Source organism: Corylus avellana, chromosome ca4 (assembly GCF_901000735.1).
Source record: "Corylus avellana chromosome ca4, CavTom2PMs-1.0".
NCBI lineage: Eukaryota > Viridiplantae > Streptophyta > Magnoliopsida > Fagales > Betulaceae > Corylus > Corylus avellana.
In genome coordinates this window covers 773,806-792,019 of record NC_081544.1, presented here as the reverse complement: position 1 = coordinate 792,019, position 18,214 = coordinate 773,806, and the positions used below count along the sequence as shown (strand labels likewise).

Here is an 18,214-nt window from a genome sequence, read left to right as displayed (position 1 = left end):
ACATATTTATTTTTTTATTTCAACTATCTACATATTTACGTCTCATTCTCTATTTTAACTATCTATTTTTACTATCCAATTTAAATATTTTATTTTTTAAAACACATACATTCCAAAATTATGTGCGCTAAAATAGTTAGTCGAATACATCTACATTTTATATTTCATCCAAATTTACATTTTTACTAGTCAAAATAACACTTGGTTAGTGAAGTGTGAATTCTTGAACAATTTTCGCATTCCCTCTTAACAACTCTTTTCATACCAATTTCTTTGTGAGCCTTGGAAATACAAATCTAGCTAGTAATTTGACCAACCTTTTTATAGACAAGACCTTTTAGATAGATGCATGAATTGGTTCTCCTATGATCTCAACCTTGTATTTTATCTTTTCAAAACAAATAACATAAAAAAACCAAAAAAAAAAAAAAAAGTTTACATTTATGGCAAATCATAACACTTTTTCCAAAAAAAAATCCTCTAAAACATATTATATTTGGGAACTGGTTATCTCAATCTAGTAGATTGAAAGCATGTGGATTATGAAAAGATAAAATTGCACATACAATATTTTCAACTTCATTTTTTATACTTTTTTAAGGCAATGCCACATTGAATTTAATATATTCTTTCCTTTCATAACTTGTTAATAAGGAAGCAAATAAATAAAGATCTTTTTAATATGTCATTTATTTAATATGCCAATTTTAATAAAAAAAAAAAAAATCAGAATCACATGCTTTAAAGATAAATATCTATTTAATAAATTGAATTAAACTATTTTTTTTTTTTCTAATCCAATAACACAACACCAAGTGTACACAAATTCTCTTGCTATAAAGCTCCAAGGCACCATAACCAAAGAACAAAACAAACACAACATAACACCATTACGAACTCTTTTAAAAACTCAAGATGGATATAAGACATGTATCTTAACAAATTTTTTTTTTTTTTTTTAAAAAAAAATTAAAGAAAAAGAATAGAATTGTAGATCATTGGAGGTAGCACGCGGCAAAGCAGTCATCATGATTAATTCTTACGGTTTATTTATTTATTTATTTTTTGAATTAATTCTTACGGTTTATGACCCAACAGCTTATTCATAATTTAATTTCCTTTTCTTATTCATAATTTGTTTTTTTTGACGATCTAGGTGGGGGGTGATCCCAATTTTTTGTCTCTAGAAAAAAAAAAAAAAACCCGACTTTGTCTTTCATAGTTACGTGATCTAGGAGCTCGTCGTCTTGTCCATTAATGGTGCAACGACGCCCACTTGTCCGGCCACCGCCGTGTTTTTCGGAAGATGACGTGGCAATCGACCCAAAATTATCCACGAATAAACATTCAACCCCAAACGGAAACCAAAGAAAAAGAAAAAAAAATCCATAATTTGTTCATCTGAATTTCTTTTCTTCTCGAAATATATAAAAAGAAAGAAAGAATTTTGATGGCCTACATCGATTGTGAAAGGAAGCTGTTTCCCAAAAAAAGCCAAAAACAGAAAATAAAAGGAGAGATTCACATGCCCTCTGTGTTGTTTGTACAAAAAGGTGACAAGAGCTTCCCACAGCTTTCAAAAAGGTTGAATTCAGACCCATCATCTAGATTCTTCATTGGAGAAGCGAGAGAGAAAATGGGTAATCTCTAGATGTGGATATAGAGAAAGAGAAGTTCTTTGTTTGTTGTTTTAGTGTATAGCAGAGAAAATCAGAGAGAGAGAGGATGGGTGGAGAGGAGAATGACATGGAGATAGAGGGGGGAATGGGGATGGGGATGGGGAGGGGGAGATCAGGTGCATCGTCGTCTTCGTCGTCGTCGTCGCTGAGAGAACCGCTTCTTCTGAGCAAGAGGATCAACAACACCTCTCAGCTCGCCATTGTTGGTGCCAATGTCTGCCCCATTGAGAGCCTCGACTACGAGTACGATCACTCTCTTCCTCAGCTCCTCAAACCTCTTCTTCTTTATCAAATTCATTATATTATTAGTATTATAATTGTGATTCTAGGCAGCCTCTGTTTGGTTTCCCAGAAAATGGAGGGACCTTTTGATTGGTTATTTTGTATTTAATTGTAATGCCTGAACTACTATTACATAGGATGTGGTTTTTTTGTTTATTATGGACGAAGATGCATGCTTTAGAATTTTTAAGGTGTTCTTACCATTAAGTTTATTTCTCAAATTCTACTTATCAAAAAGGATTTTTCTCAAATTCTAACAATTGTTTTTAAATTAAATGGTTGACAATTATTGAAGTATTACTGTTCCAGCATTTACCACTTTTTCCAATTTAACATTAGATTTAATATATTGTATTTTAGCATATCTTATGGGTATGTTTGATAACGGTTTTAAAAGGTTTTTTGTTTTTGTTTTTGGTTTGAAAAAATATTTTGACGTGGAGTGCTTTTTGGTGGGATTCACATTTGAAACGCAATATGTGTTTGAATTGTTTGTTAATGGTTTTGAAAAAAAATGTGAGTAGAAAAGTGTTTTCAAAATCGGCCTGATCTTATGCACTATAATGGTATAACATAAATTGCTTTTCTACAAATGTATGATATGTTTGGATTTTCACAGAAATGAATAATAGTGTAGAAATTTATGATAAAATAAAAAAATATGAAAAGAATAGCGAAAGTGAGAACAAAGGGAGAATACAAAAATATGGAGTGGTTCGGTCTTTAGAGTCGTGCGTCTACCACTAAGAAGTGGTTGATGGGTTATATCTTTATTGAATGACTTTAATCCAATTGTGTTATAGATAGGTCTATTCATAGGGAAAATATGATAGGTAAGGTAAACTAGAAAAGGTATATTTGATTACAGACCAACAACTATAGTAAATAACTGTAAGGAAAAATACATCAATATTAATATGGAAAGTATTCTATATATTCTAACTTCCCTTTAAACTCAAGGTGGAAGCTTGAGCTTCGAAGCAAATGGACTATGTCCTATATATTCAAACAAATAGATTATGTTCCATGGCACATTTATCATATTATGACCATTTGCTGTTAAACCAAACCTTTTGGTGTCATGTCATTAGACATAATCTCTTCGCTTTGTTTTCATAATCCTGTGGGCATGGTAGTGTTTCAGTTCAGAGAACTCAGACTATGCTGCAGCTCTTTCTAGGACCATGCATTTTGTTCTAAATCGTGCTTGTTAACTATTATATATGTTCTCATTGTTTATTTGCAATTTCGCAGGATTATCGAGAATGATCTTTTTAAACAGGATTGGAGATCTAGAACAAAAACTGAGATATTTCAGTATATTTTCTTGAAATGGACACTTGCACTCCTTATTGGTTTAAGTACAGGGCTTGTTGCCTTGTTCAATAACATTGCTGTTGAGAATATAGCCGGTTTCAAACTTCTGCTCACCAACAACCTCATGCTTAAGGATAAGTAAGTCTACCTGCCATCACCTGAATAGTATCAGAGTTACTTACAGCAATCAGGCCTTTACCTAATTTACCAAATGCTTCAATGTTTATTTATTTATTTATTTTTTCTGGAGGTGCAGTTATTTTCAATTTATTGTTTGCTTGGAATAAAGTATCAGCAGTGTTCCTGTAAGCTGTAACCTGATAGTTATATTCCCGTGATGCTAAATTCTTAATTGTCAGGTTTAAAGATTTGAAATTCCATGTACTTTTAACACCTATTTTAACATCCCTCTGAACCAGTGCCCTCTTTTTTGTTTTAAGTTTTAGTGGCATATTTCTGTGGTTAATTGCAAACGTCATGCATACTGGCCTAGCGGTCTTGAAGCATGTATTTAGAATCTCATTATTCAAAAGAGGACACATTTAGGATGCTTTTTCACCAGTTTCATTGCAATACCCTGATGTTGTTGGTTTTTGAGTGCATGCCTAGATGGAAGTTTAGAATTACTACTGGAAACCAGTAATGAAGAATACATTTTCCCTTTGCTTATTTTCTTTGCTTGTTTCTTTCTTTTGGAGGTACTTTTTTCTTTCTTTCTAAGTGCTATTGAAGGTACTTAGAAATACTGTATTCTGGTAGTTTCATTAGTGTATTATTGTTGGGAAATTTCATGTGCTGTAGATGTTAAAATTTTTTGCTTCATAAAGTTAAAGTTCTCTGCTCAAATCATTTATTGTTCTACTTTTGAAATTCCAGGACTGATCTTTGTCCTGTTAATCCATTAACAGGACTTGTTCCTTAAATAAGTTCTGTGCTTGGGAACCCCAATACTCTTTAAGTTTGTAACACCTGTAAAATTTTTAGTAACTATGACGTGATCTTAACTCCAGTGCAGGTATTATCAGGCATTTGGTGCATATGCTGGTTGTAACATGGTTTTGGCCATTGCTGCTTCTGTGCTCTGTGCGTATATTGCTCCTGCAGCAGCAGGCTCTGGCATACCTGAGGTGAAAGCTTACCTCAATGGTATAGATGCTCATTCTATATTGGCTCCAAGCACCCTCTTTGTAAAGGTGAGTAACAAACTCAAACTCAAACTCCAACTCTCTCTCTCTCTCTCTCTCCATATATATAATATATAGATCGTTTTTTTTTTTTTTTTTTTTTTTCTGGAGGGATATGGACGTCTTTAACTCTTCTATAACAACTTTTTAGCCATTATATTTAACAATTTGTGTTGCTATGCTATGAAGTTTGCACAAAAGGATGCATTTGACAAATGATTTGTCCATAAACTTTACTATAAACCATGTAACAAAGTCTATCCCCTTGTGACTTAAAAGCAACCCCTCCCTCATATGGCATATTGTCAGAACTCATAAAATTCAACTAGGTCTTAGTTAGGATAAGTACAGGTAAAGCCCAACACTCAATCAGGGCCTTCATGAGGCTGCAAATTGGCCTCTTTCACCATGTTTTAAGCCTACCAATGATTTTCAGGAAAAAAAAAAAAAAAGAAGATTACTAGGCCATAAATTATTGTTAATTAAAAGCAGTCACAAAAGTTCATAATACCAAGAAAGAAAAAGAGAGAAGAGAATATTATTGAAAGATATACAAATTGGTCTTAGGTGAATGATGAAGATGACAGTAACGTAGTCAGGTTTTAGATTTAATTCAATTGCTTATGGGATGTGCATATAGCTATCCAGGATTTATGCAAGACTTCCCAGGGAACAACTAGATCTATGTTGCCTATCCAAAAAATAAAAAGGATTTATGCAACTTTAATGGAATCTATTTCCTAGTATACAATTTATTTTATGGCATCCATTGAGAACAAGGTGCTACCTAACGCATTGTCCAAGCCAGGTGGACATAGAATCTTGGGTTTGAAACTGATACATTTGTATGTGCAAGATCAGGGTCAACTATCACAACAAACAAGGGGCCTGATGCAGGACAAAACACAATAATAAATCTTCCAAGTTGTTTTGCTGCTATTACTTGTAAATTGTGAAACTTCTGCTTCTGATTGCTTTAGTGCCTTCAGTTCTTTGTTATGTGGTGGATACTAGAGATCTTTCCTTTCATTCAATCGGATGTTCTAATTGTTGTCACTATAAAAATTACAAGTTCTAAATTTGGAAGGTAAGATCTTTATTATTTTCTGCATCAAATCAAATATAAAGTTCTCGTGTACTTAAGGTGTCCAAGATTGTGAGAATCTACCAACTTGGAAGTTATTTTGTCAATAAATTTGTATTAATTAAACCATCAAAATGTGGCAGATTTTTGGTTCCATTTTTGGAGTTGCTGCTGGATTTGTTGTGGGTAAGGAAGGACCTATGGTACACACTGGTGCCTGTGTAGCCTCGTTACTTGGACAGGGTGGTTCTCGCAAGTATCGGTTGACTTGGAAATGGCTCAGATACTTCAAAAATGATCGTGACCGGCGTGATTTGATCACCTGTGGTGCTGCTGCTGGTGTAGCAGCTGCCTTCCGTGCCCCAGTTGGTGGGGTCCTCTTTGCACTGGAAGAAGCAGCTTCATGGTCTCTCTCTCTCTCTCTGTTTGGTGTTATATTAGCAGCTGCTAGATTTTCACAATGAGCTGTTTTAGACATACAAAATTGTTAGATTACTTAAACAAGTTTTCTTGGTGGAAGAATACATACATATAAAAATTGAAAAGCTGCCAGCTTAAAGCTTTGGAAGAAAAAAAAAATCTGAGTAAAGAAAACCATGTGCGATAGCCACCTCAGATTATATTCAAGTTCCATTGAGAGTCATGCAGCCTAATTTGATATGCATTTTTTTTTACTTGCCAAAAAAGATATGCATGCTTCTTTGTCTTGTGATTTCATTTGATGTACAAAATAAACAGAGTTTAATTTGTTAGAGCAAAAAATGAAAATAGAATAGGTTGGAGACTTTTCTGATATATTGGATGCTTGTGAACATCAATCGTTACAATTGTCCATAACTCCTTTGGACTTGATGAGCTAATTTGATCTCTCATGAAACCTGGGAAAACTTTTAGCATTTCTGCAGGCAGGGGCCTTACTTTTTAGCAATTCCAATAACTTAATTTCAGAAAGTTTAGTTTAATATTTAATCTGGTTGATGTAAATTCACTGATTCTCTTGGAATTATGGTATAAGCATAGACCTTGAGGTTCTCATCTCCTTTCTTTTTCAAGGTAATTAGTGTCTTCTATTTGACTTTTAGGTGGAGGAGTGCTCTTCTTTGGAGGACATTTTTTACGACAGCTGTAGTAGCAGTAGTTCTGAGGGTTTCCATGGTATTTTGCCGGAGTGGAAAATGTGGATTATTTGGGGAAGGAGGCCTGATCATGTTTGATGTCAATTCAGCAAAGCCCACGTACAGCATCCCAGATCTATTGGCAGTGATATTCCTTGGTGTTATTGGAGGCATTTTCGGGAGCCTTTACAATTATCTTGTTGACAAGGTCCTTCGCACTTATGGCATTATCAACAAGTATGCCCGTGGAATTCCCTTTATGTTTATAAGTATACCAATGGGTTATATTTGTCTCTCTACTATCTTTCATATCACAGACAACACAACCACATACAACACATTTATATCTATATTTAAGATATGTATACAGACACTGCATTAACAGCTCTCAAAGCTCTTTTTAACCACTAAAATAAACTGTGGGTATGCAGAATTGTCCTGTTGCTAATTTTTGGGAATGAATTGCAGGAGGGATCCTTCACTTAAAGTCATTCTTGCCATGACCATCTCCTTTTTGACCTCTTGTTGTTCTTATGGCCTACCATGGTTATCACAATGCATTCCTTGTCCTACAAACTTGGGGGATCAATGCCCCACCGTAGGTCGCTCTGGAAACTACAAGAATTTCCAATGTCCACCTAACCATTACAATGACCTTGCCTCCCTCTTTATGACTACCAATGATGATGCTATCCGCAACTTATTTAGCTCTGCTTCTGACAAGGAATTTCACCTCTCTACTCTTATAGTTTTCTTTGCCGCCATATACTTCCTAGGCATCATCACTTACGGAATTGCTGTTCCCTCTGGGCTCTTCATTCCGGTCATACTTGCTGGGGCCTCTTATGGACGCCTTCTTGGGATTCTCCTTGGTTCTCTCTCTGATCTAGATGCGGGCCTCTTTGCCCTACTTGGAGCTGCCTCCTTTCTGGGGGGCACCATGAGAATGACTGTTTCTCTGTGTGTGATACTTCTTGAACTTACTAATGATCTATTAATGCTCCCATTGGTGATGCTAGTTCTTCTTATTTCTAAAACTGTGGCTGATTGTTTCAACAAGGGTGTGTATGACCAAATTGTGAAAATGAAGGGGTTACCATTCATGGAAGCCCATGCAGAACCATACATGAGGCACTTAGTTGCCAGTGATGTTGTTTCTGGTCCATTAGTTACATTTTCTGGTGTTGAAAAAGTGGGGACTATATTACATGCTCTAAAAATAACGAGGCATAACGGGTTTCCTGTGATTGATGAGCCACCTTTCTCCGATGCTCCGGAGTTGTGTGGGCTTGTTTTGAGGTCTCATCTACTGGTATTACTTAAAGGAAAGAAGTTCACAAGGCAGAGGGTGATGACTGGATCTGAGATGATGAAGAGGTTCAATGCCCATGATTTTGCCAAGGCAGGATCAGGCAAAGGGATCAAGCTGGAGGATTTAGACATGAAGGAAGAGGAGATGGAGATGTATGTTGATCTCCATCCCATAACTAATTCCTCCCCATACACAGTAGTGGAGACAATGTCTCTGGCTAAAGCTGCACTTCTCTTTCGAGAGGTTGGCCTTAGGCACTTGTTGGTTGTGCCAAAGACGCCAGGGGTAAACATCTCTCTCTGTCTCTGCTATAATATATATTTGAAATTCACTAATTAATACGAATAAATGTATAACTAGTGTTGACGTTTTTACACTTTGATTGCAGAGGCCTCCAATTGTTGGAATCCTGACACGACATGATTTCATGCCAGAGCATATATTGGGACTGTACCCACACTTTCACCCTCACAAGTAGAAGAGCAAGAAATCTACTCTAGTCAAGTATTTTGTGATTTTGATTGATTTTTTGTATTATTGTTAATTTTCATTTCTAGATTCTTGGCAATGTAACTTGTTATGACAAAGAAAACGTGATGCTTCTTTGTGTTAATATATATGAGCCCTAGCTTTACCCCCTCTTGACATGGGGTAATATGAATTTGTTGAGTTCACTCTATTGCAAGGAAATTTAAGGAGTATTCAAATCCTATTGAAGGTCCTCCTAAGTTAAGATGACCCAAAGGTGTTGTTATTCATAGTTTGGACAATGCTTTTTGGTTAGACAATTTCTATGATCAGTTTAATCTGTTTGGTGTTTAATTATTAAGACTTTGGGATTCTTTTTAATGGCAAAATATTTTTGAAGGTGCATTTGGACCAAAATCATGAAGTTATGAGAAGTTCACTTGAAGAAACCCTTCCCTCGTATGGTATATTGTCTTAATTAGGATAAGTACAGGTAAAGGCCAATACTAAATTAGGTCCTTCCTAAGGGTGCAAATTTGAATGTTTGGAATTATTTCTTTTTTTTAAAAAAAAAAATAATAATAATAAATTGAGGTATTTTGGTCATTTTGACACTCCTCCCTTATGATTTAACCGAAAAAATTAACGGATGAATGACTTTGCAAAAAATTGAAACTTCATAAGTTTGATACACTAAATTGAGTGATGGAATTTCAAGAGAGTTGAGTGAACTTTTCAAAAAAAAAAAAAAAAAAAGATTAATAGCTAAGGCTATAAATTATTTTTAATTAAAAGCAATCACAGAGGTTCATAATATCAAGAAAGAAAAAGAAAAAGAAAATATTATTGAAAGATATAAAAACTAACAAAATTTCTTATCTTTCAACTACCATTACCATTATATAAATTTTAGTTTATTCGAGAAATTAATCATCTCATGATCTTTATAATTATCTATGAACCTAAAAAGGTTGATAACTGGAGAATATGTTTAATTACTTTGTATGAGAAAAATAGTTTCAAAGATTTTTAGCTACAGAGTCCACATGACCGGTTCAGCAATTTTGCTCATACATTTTTCACAAATTTGTATATATAGTATTAACCGGTTCAGCAACCTAAAACAACTTGCGGCAAAAAGAATATGTTGGAGAGAGGTAAAGTAATTAAGATTTCTCTAAAACACTTACAGTAGACATCGAAACAAAATCCAATAATATTAATATATAAGCAAAGAGTTTCAGTCGTAAGCAATATATGTCAAAATAAATTATATACAATAACTGTCAATAAGCTTCTTGCTCTCTTTCACACACGTACATATGCCAACTAATTAAGCAAACAATAGTTGAAAAAAATTTACTTTACTCTCTTTTACTTATAAGACTCAAATCATGCCAAATATGGATGTTACATTTGCATTGAGTACATTCTAAGGCTATGCCATCAAAAAAATGCTTACCACATACATCACATGGAGGAGAATGCTCACTCTTTTGGACAACAGTGAGAGGATGCTTGTGATCTTCATTCGTGAAAGTTCTTCCGTAGTTAATGCATGGATTCTCTCCAAGAACGCATTGGACATGAGAAGAAAAGTCGCATTTTACACAGTAATAGAACCAATAATCTGGATGCTCTCTTTTTTCTTCACAAATTAGACAATAATAATCTCCGAAATTATCTTCACGTGTATATGAGAGTTTTAGGAGATGTATATCATATGCGTATCTGGTTACGAGTGGAAGAGTTGCACATCTAATACATAAGGTGAACTCGTCACAATCAGTGCAGGCAAAGCTATTCACACCTTCTTTAGTACCACAAGCATTGCAAGTTCTTGCTAAAGATCCCTTAACAAGGAAGAGAGAGTGTTGGTGGCCTTCATGTTTAAGGGTATCCGGAATTAAACAACATTGAACATCAAAGTTGAAAAATCCACATTTGTCACATATATAGGTAAAGCCATTGCGGTAACGTCTACAAGCGCCACACCAGAAGAGTCCACCCATGGATGGGGCTTGTGAGAAGAGGGTGAGAGGATGCTGGTGTAATAGCCCTCGCTTAATGGTTGTGGGTACTTTAGTACATCTGTTATGGATGAAGAATTTGCATTGTGTACAGCCATAGAACGGAGCACCAGGGATTATAAATTGCATACACGCTTCGCAACGCTTGTCATCTATAAACTCTTCATTGCTCTGGATTAAGTTATGTTGTGGATGACTGAAATGCTTGATCTCCTTAGGGCCAGCTATTTGGTCCTCTACACGACTGATTCCTTCCACCAAATGAACCAAATGAGATTCATAGCCAACAGAATTACCGACGAACGACTCTGTGTGTTGATCTAATCCACAACTCAAGTGGGCAATGTAATCACATCTTTTACAATAGTAAGCCCCATACTCTGTATTCACCTTTCTATAACACAGTTTGCAAAATACGTTGCCTTGCTTCTTGACTTGACCAAGAAAATAGGTGCGAATGAGGGAGTGATCGTGTATAGTAATTTTGATGGTGTGTGGAAATTGATCACACTTACCATGAATCAAGACTCGGCAGATGCTACATAGGTAGGCAATACCCTTGATTCCTCACCACAAGCTTCGCAAGTGAACTGCATTTGCTTCCGCATGGGAAAGAGTGCGTGTTGGTTGCACTCCTCATCACTAAGTCGCCAGCGGGAAGCACATTTGACTTCGAGGACAAAATGACAGAGGGAACAATTGTAAACAAAGCAATATTCCTTGAAAGGTTTGTGGCAAACATAACAACGTTCACGAATAAATGTAAAGAAAACGTTCTTGCGTGACACTCTAAGAAAAAGGGTGTGTTTTGGGTGCATGGGGTTTTGTATCACGTGAGATAGCTCTGAGCACGATTTATGAAGATAGAAAGTGCATCTGGGAATGGAGCATTTATAGGTCGGACCAAATGCTGGTTCTTTGCATCCCATGCAAACAACTTTCTGCTTGTCACCATTGTTTGGCTCTTCTACGAAGATCAAATGATGTCTTTCCCTCAAATAATGATGTTCGACCTTCATCTCTGTTGCATATGTTGGCTTGGTACATGATTTATGTAGAAAGAAGTTGCATTCCAAGCACTTGTAGGCGGGACGTCCCAATATTTCTATCTTGCACAGCCAGCAAACAACTTGGTTGTTGCGATCACTTTCCAGCCCCTCACAGAAGATCAAGTGATGCCATAAACTGCAATCTCCGACATCCATCTCTCTCACTCTCTTAAACACACAGGGACGAAGCTATAGCTAGTTAGTATTCAGATTTGAGAACAAAGACTATATATTATATATATATAGCATGGTTTGTAAACATTATTAAATAAGATCTGGTGCCCGCCACTTATTTGGTCTTTAAGAGGAAAGTCAAATGAGATGGCTCATATTTTGTGCTTATATGTTGAATTCTTGAGATGGCTCATAATTAATTAAGACTGTCAAGTGTATGATATGATTAAAAACTGGGAAGAAGACAAAATATTTCAAATATTCTGCAAGTTGTTCGGTTTTAAATTATTAATGAGGCAAGTCAAATTAGCTAATAAAAATTATTAGTAAAATTAATTAATACAAAAAAAAAAAGAAAAAAAAAAAAGAGAGAGAGACAAGTGGATTGCAATCAAATTGAGCAATAACAACTACTATAAACAGAGGCAGAACCAGACATTTAAGGGCGAGGGACAAAATTTAAAAAAAAATAAAAGTTTGAGAGTAAAAATTTAATTTTGGAGGAACATTTCATAAAAAATCATAAATTTTAGGAGAAATTTTAAAATTTTGGCCGAGAGGACATTAGCCTCCCAAACTAATACACAGTTCCGCCCCTGGCAATAAACATATTATCAACTTTTGAGCTTTAACAAGTTATCTTCGAAATACATATATGCATGCATGCTAGATATCACAACAAAAATAATAGCAATAGATAGAGATATGGGGTGTAAGTAACCAAGGAAAAAGAAATGAGAGAGGGAGAGAGTATGTAGTACCTTCTCTAGACCTTCAAGCTTGTTATGCCACTTGTAGATTAATTGAAATTAAAATTCCTCTGTACAAAAAAAAAAACTACAAATTTGTTGATTATATATAAAGAACCTAGCTAGTTCATCAATCCTTTCTTCTTTTCTTTGCCTCTACGCATTCTTTTTCTCTCTTTATTTTCTTTTCTTTTTTCACATGCTTCTTTATTCTTTTCTTTATCTTCATACCTTTTCTTTTCTTATATAATATTCCCCCTCTTTTATTTATTTTTTATTCATGCTCCTTTACTTATTCTCTTGTGTCATTCTTTTCTTCCGAGCTGATATATATATTATTAATTGAAGTATAGTCATCCTTGGGTACATAGAAACATATTTGTTTACTGATTGTACTGGATGTAAATGAAATGCAATGATATGTGAGAGAAAGAGAGGGAATAAAATAGAAGGGCTATGAACAAATATATAGGTAGCAATATTCTCTTCTAATTGTGAAAATATCTCAAAGTCTACAATTAACACCATAAAGATTGCTAAAAGAATACCACATAAAGCATATGGAATTACATTTTATAGAAAGAAAAAAAAAATGAGCTACATTATAATAGGATGCAATAACAAGGTAATTAATTCCTAAATACAATTTAAACAAATTGTAAAAATTCACAAACCTCCCTTAAACTTCCACGCCTTTTGAAAGTACTCCCGAAGTTTAAAAACTCTTAATTAAGGGTAGTATCAAACTTTCATTTTCTTTCTATTATCTTATTCCTTTAAATCTTGTCAAAGACTCAAAATGTCTAAAATACCCATTTTTTATCATAAGAAAATAAAAAATTGTGTGGATGCATGGGGTGGTGGCAGCCGCGGTGTGTTTGGGAATTGGCCGGGAAGTAGTGAATGTGGAAGAGATACAAGTAGAGCCACCAAAATCATGTGACCTTCGATTGTGTCAAAATCGCACACGCACACACGCACGCTCACACACACACACACACACACACACACATATATATATATATATTTGGTTCAATTATAATCTAATTTATTTAATTAATAAGGTCAAATCTCTTTATACTGACACGACCCATTTAAATAAACAAGTAACATGACACAACGTGCATAACTCATTTAATAAATAGATTGTGTTGGGTTGACCCAAACACAACTCATTTCAACATGTTTACTATAAATTGGCTAAATTGACCTAAATACTTGATATAATTTGATTAGCACAATTTCATATCTTATAAGCATATATTATATCGATTATACACATTTGCAACTAGATTGATGACAATCAATTTAGTAGTCGATATTCAATTATATATCTATAACCATAATTAATAAACATAACACAGTTTCTCATTGCAATATTCAATCAAAATAATATTATAGTCCAATAAAGTTCACTTACATAAACAAACACATAGCAATAGAGAAAATAAGAATATTATATTCCAACGAATAACATGATAACCTCCTCACTAAGCATCAACTTACTTATTAACAGAATGGAAAGTAGATGAAATTTAATTCTTTTCTTTGCCTCTACTATTTCTTTTCTTCTCTTCTTCTCCTTTTCTTTTTTATAAACTCATTTATTCTCACCCTTTATTCTTTCTTTTTGTCTACATATCTCTTTTTTTCTTATTCTCCCTCTTATATATTATTTTTCATGCTCCTTTACTGCTTTATCCTTTTCTTTTATTTTTTTCATTTCCACACCGTCTGTTCTTGCGAGGTGATATCTATTGTCGGTGCTGAGCTCACCATAATTAAGAGCCAATAACATTGAAGTTTAGCATATCCTTGAGTACATAAAAACATGTGTTTACTAAATAATAATGTACTGGATGTAATGCAATAATATGTGAAAGAAAGAGAGGGAATAAAATAGAAAAGTAATTATATGTCACAATTAAATTAGCCAAGTTGTAGCTTACGTTCATAAGCATTTAACCCCTAAATACAATAAAAAATGAAAAGAATTTCAAACAATAAAAAAACTTTACAAAGGGACAATAAAAGGCCCATTGGACTAAGGAACAAGGTCCAATAACAATGGGCCGAAAGAGAGATCCAGCCCACAAGCCCCGTAGGAGAACCCCATAACAACAAATATGGTTGTCAATTTACTGATACGATCGAGTTCTTCAAAGGACTTCAAGTACTAGGCGATTGCGGCATAAGCGATTGCGGTTATTCTCTCTTAACTTAATTGCAGCCGCTTTAAACGGTTATTAATCTTGGCAGCTAATTAAGTTGCCCAATTTTATAAGAATAAGGCTAAATATGTCCATCCAGCAAGAAAAATGCTTAAAAAAAATTTACTAGTCACATTAGTCATACTAAACTAATTACTATTATTATAATATGCTCAACTTTGGAAGTGATGAAGCTAGTGGCAGCTCTTCAATGGAAGTTCTAACTACAGAGTGTATGAATATGGTGCTGTTTCTGCTGGCGGTGGTCTGCAGAATTGGTTTTAACAATAGGGTTGAAGGAAACCAGAGGTTCATGATCTCCAATGGTGGTGATTTCATTACACTTTGCAGAGGCCTCCAATATATTTTTGGAATCCTGACACGACATGATTTCTTGCCAGAACATATATTGGGACTTTACCCACAATTTCACCTTCACAAGTAGAAGAGCAACCAATCTACTCAACTCAAGTATTTTGTGATTTTGATTGATTTTATAGCATTGTTATTATTTTCATTTCTAGATTCTTGGCAATGGAACTTGTTATGACAAAGAAAACATGATGCTTCTTTGTGTTGATATATATGAGCCCTAGCTTTCCCCCCTCTTGACATGGGGTAATATATGAATTTGTTGACTTCACTCTTTTGCAAGGAAATTTAAATATTGAAGGTCCTCCTAAGTTAAGATGACCCAAAAGTGTTGTTATTCATCGTTTGGATAATGCTTTTTGGTTAGACAATTTCTATGATCACTTTAATCTGGTTGGTGCTTATTAAGACTCTGGGATTCTTTCTTAATGGCAAATATCTTTTTTAAGGTGAAAGTGGACCAAAATCATGAAGTTATGCGAAGTTGTGAGTTACAGAAACCCCTCCCTCATATGGCATACTGTCATAACTCATAAAATCCAACTTGGTCTTAATTACGATAAGTACAGGCAAAGCCCAACACTAACTCAGGGCCTTTCTAAGGCTGCAAGTTGGCCTGATCTTTCACCATGTTTTAAGCCCACCCAGTGAGTTTTTTTTTTTAGGAAAAAAAAAAAAAAGGATAAAAAAAGGGAAGAAGCTTCACTTAATCCTTATTAACTTTTATTACTTTTGCAGCATGATTATGTTTGGCCCTGTCGGAAGATGTTATCTCATTGGGTTTGAAACATTGGAAGAAGAAGACTTTGCAGGCTAACATTTGTAGATTGGTGTTTTGTCTTTAGCTGTGGCTAGAGGTTGATTGTAATGTGTTTTGTTAGTCATCTATTACTAAATGTTACTCAATTTTCCCAACAAAAAAAAAAAAAAAAAAAAACAGAGAGAATGGAGCACAAGTTGTCTTGATTTGCCAAATGAGAATGGAAGCCATGGTCTTTCATCAATGTGCATGGTAAAATAATATTTTTCTAAACACCCTCATTTTTAACGCACGACACGCGTCAATAAAGTTTAGTGATGTGTCAGACTACCTAACACGTCAAAAATACCCTATAAAAAAAAATTCATTTTTTGTAGTGTTTCCTCTCCCGTTCACATACATAAATGTGCCGACTAATTAAGGTAAGCATTGTCAAAAAGTTAGTTCCCTCCATTTCTTAGTTTTCTCAAATAATTATACAAACAATAATACTTATGATAGAACGTTAAATTTATTGATTTATTTATATTCGTGATTAATATTGTTGATTAATTTTTAAGTAAATTAAAGTCGAATACACAATTGGTTGCCATTTCCGTACCATTTGCACATAAATTGGCTTTTGAATGATTCAATTCCTTTCTCATGTGCATGCTATGAATGCATATGGAATTAAAAAATAAGAGGTGCGCGCTAGCATTTTGGAAAACTTGTTTATGAGTTTTGTAATTTTTCAATCATTTCATATGGGAAAACCAAGGAAAATTATAACACTCCAGCGAGAATTTTGAGTAGAAGATCATTTGTTTCAACTTCTATGATCTCCTTGTTTTGGTTGGACAATTGCTATGATCTGTTTAGTCTTTCAGTGCTTAAGACTTTGAGAATCTTTTTTAATGGAAAATAATAATTAAGGTGCAATTGGACCAAAATCATGAAGTTGGGCAAAGGTTGTGAAGACCATTATATTTAACAATTTGTGGCGCTATGCTAGCAAGTTTGCACCCAAGGATGCATTTAACAAATGATTTGTCCGTGGACTTTACTATAATCCATGTAACAAAGTCTATCCCCTTGGCTTAATACCAAGAAAGAAAAAGAGAGAAGAGAATATTATTGAGAGATATACAACTTGGTCTTAGTTGAATGATGAAGATGACAGTAACGCAGTAAGGTTTTAGATTTAATTGAATTGCTTATGGGATGTGCATATAGCCATCCAGGATTTATGCAAGACTTCCCAGGGAACAACTATATCTATGTTGCCAAAAAAATAAAAAGGATTTATGTAAATTTAATGGAAGCTATTTCCTAGTATAAAAATTATTTTATGGCATCCATTGAGAAGAAGGTGCTACCTAGCTCATTGTCCAAGCCAGATGAACATAGAATCCTGGGTTTGAAACTGATATATTTCTATGTGCAAGCTCAGGGTCAACTATCACAATAAACAAGGGGCCTGATGCAGGACAAACACAATAATAAATCTTCCAAGTTGTTATGCTGCTATTACTCGTAAATTGTGAAACTTCTGCTTCTGATTGCTTTAGTGCCTTGAGTTCTTTGTTATGTGGGGGATACTAGAGATCTTTCCTTTCATTCAATCGGATGTTCTGAATGTTGTCACTATAAAAATTGGAGGTTCTAATTCTCTGACCCTATTCCTTTCTTCTTGCCCCAAAGGAAAATAAATAAAAAATATCCAACCCTGAAACCAAATTTGGAAGGTAAGATCAATTTAAAGCCTTAATAATTTTCTGCACCAAATCAGTTGGTGGGGTCTCTCTCTTTCTCTCTCTCTCTCTGTTTGGTGTTATATTAGCAGCTGCTAGATATTCACAATGAGCTGTTTTAGACATACAAAATTATTAGATTACTAAAACAAGTTTTCTTGGTGGAAGAACACATACAGATATAAATTGAAAAACTTCCAGCTTAAAGCTTTGGAAGAAAAAAAAAAAAAAAATCTTAGGAAAGAAAACCATGTGCGATAGCCACCTCAGATTATTTTCAAGTTCCTCTGAGAGTCATGCAGCCTAATTTGATATGCATTTTTTAAATTTTTTTTACTTTGTTTCTTTGTCTTGTGATTTCATTTGATGTACAAAATAAACAGAGTTTAATTTGTTAGAGCAAAAAATGAAAATCGAATAGGTTGGAGACTTTTCTGATATATTGGATGCTTGTGAACATCAATCGTTACAATTGTCCATAACTCCTTTGGACTTGATGAGCTAATTTGATCTCTCATGAAACCTGAGAAAACTTGTAGCATTTCTGCACGCAGGCGCCGTACTTTTTAGCAATTCCAATAACTTAATTGCAGAAAGTTTAGTTTACTATTTAATCTGGCTGATGTAAATTCACTGATTCTCTTGGAATTATGGTATAAGCATAGACCATGAGGTTCTCATCTCCTTTATTTTTCA

At 34.4% G+C, this 18,214-nt stretch overlaps 1 protein-coding gene across 1 annotated transcript; it reads left to right on the top strand.

Annotated features, from left to right (window-relative positions):
- The first annotated feature begins 1,448 nt into the window (after positions 1–1,448).
- Positions 1,449–8,685, top strand: LOC132178584 (chloride channel protein CLC-c-like). The gene is made up of 7 exons (XM_059591032.1): positions 1,449–1,922; positions 3,216–3,416; positions 4,294–4,471; positions 5,690–5,952; positions 6,629–6,898; positions 7,130–8,258; positions 8,362–8,685. Exons 1-7 carry the CDS (start codon positions 1,726–1,728, stop codon positions 8,449–8,451), a joined length of 2,328 nt encoding a protein of 775 aa, XP_059447015.1. The 5' UTR covers positions 1,449–1,725; the 3' UTR covers positions 8,452–8,685.
- Positions 8,686–18,214: the final 9,529 nt, after the last annotated feature.

Coding starts and splice junctions, on each gene's coding strand:
- LOC132178584 (XM_059591032.1), top strand. CDS start 1,726: ATGGGTGGAGAGGAGAATGACATGGAGATAGAGGGGGGAATGGGGATG. Junction 5,953..6,628: donor CTGGAAGAAGCAGCTTCATG/GTCTCTCTCTCT, acceptor TTTGACTTTTAG/GTGGAGGAGTGCTCTTCTTT. Junction 6,899..7,129: donor ACTTATGGCATTATCAACAA/GTATGCCCGTGG, acceptor AATGAATTGCAG/GAGGGATCCTTCACTTAAAG.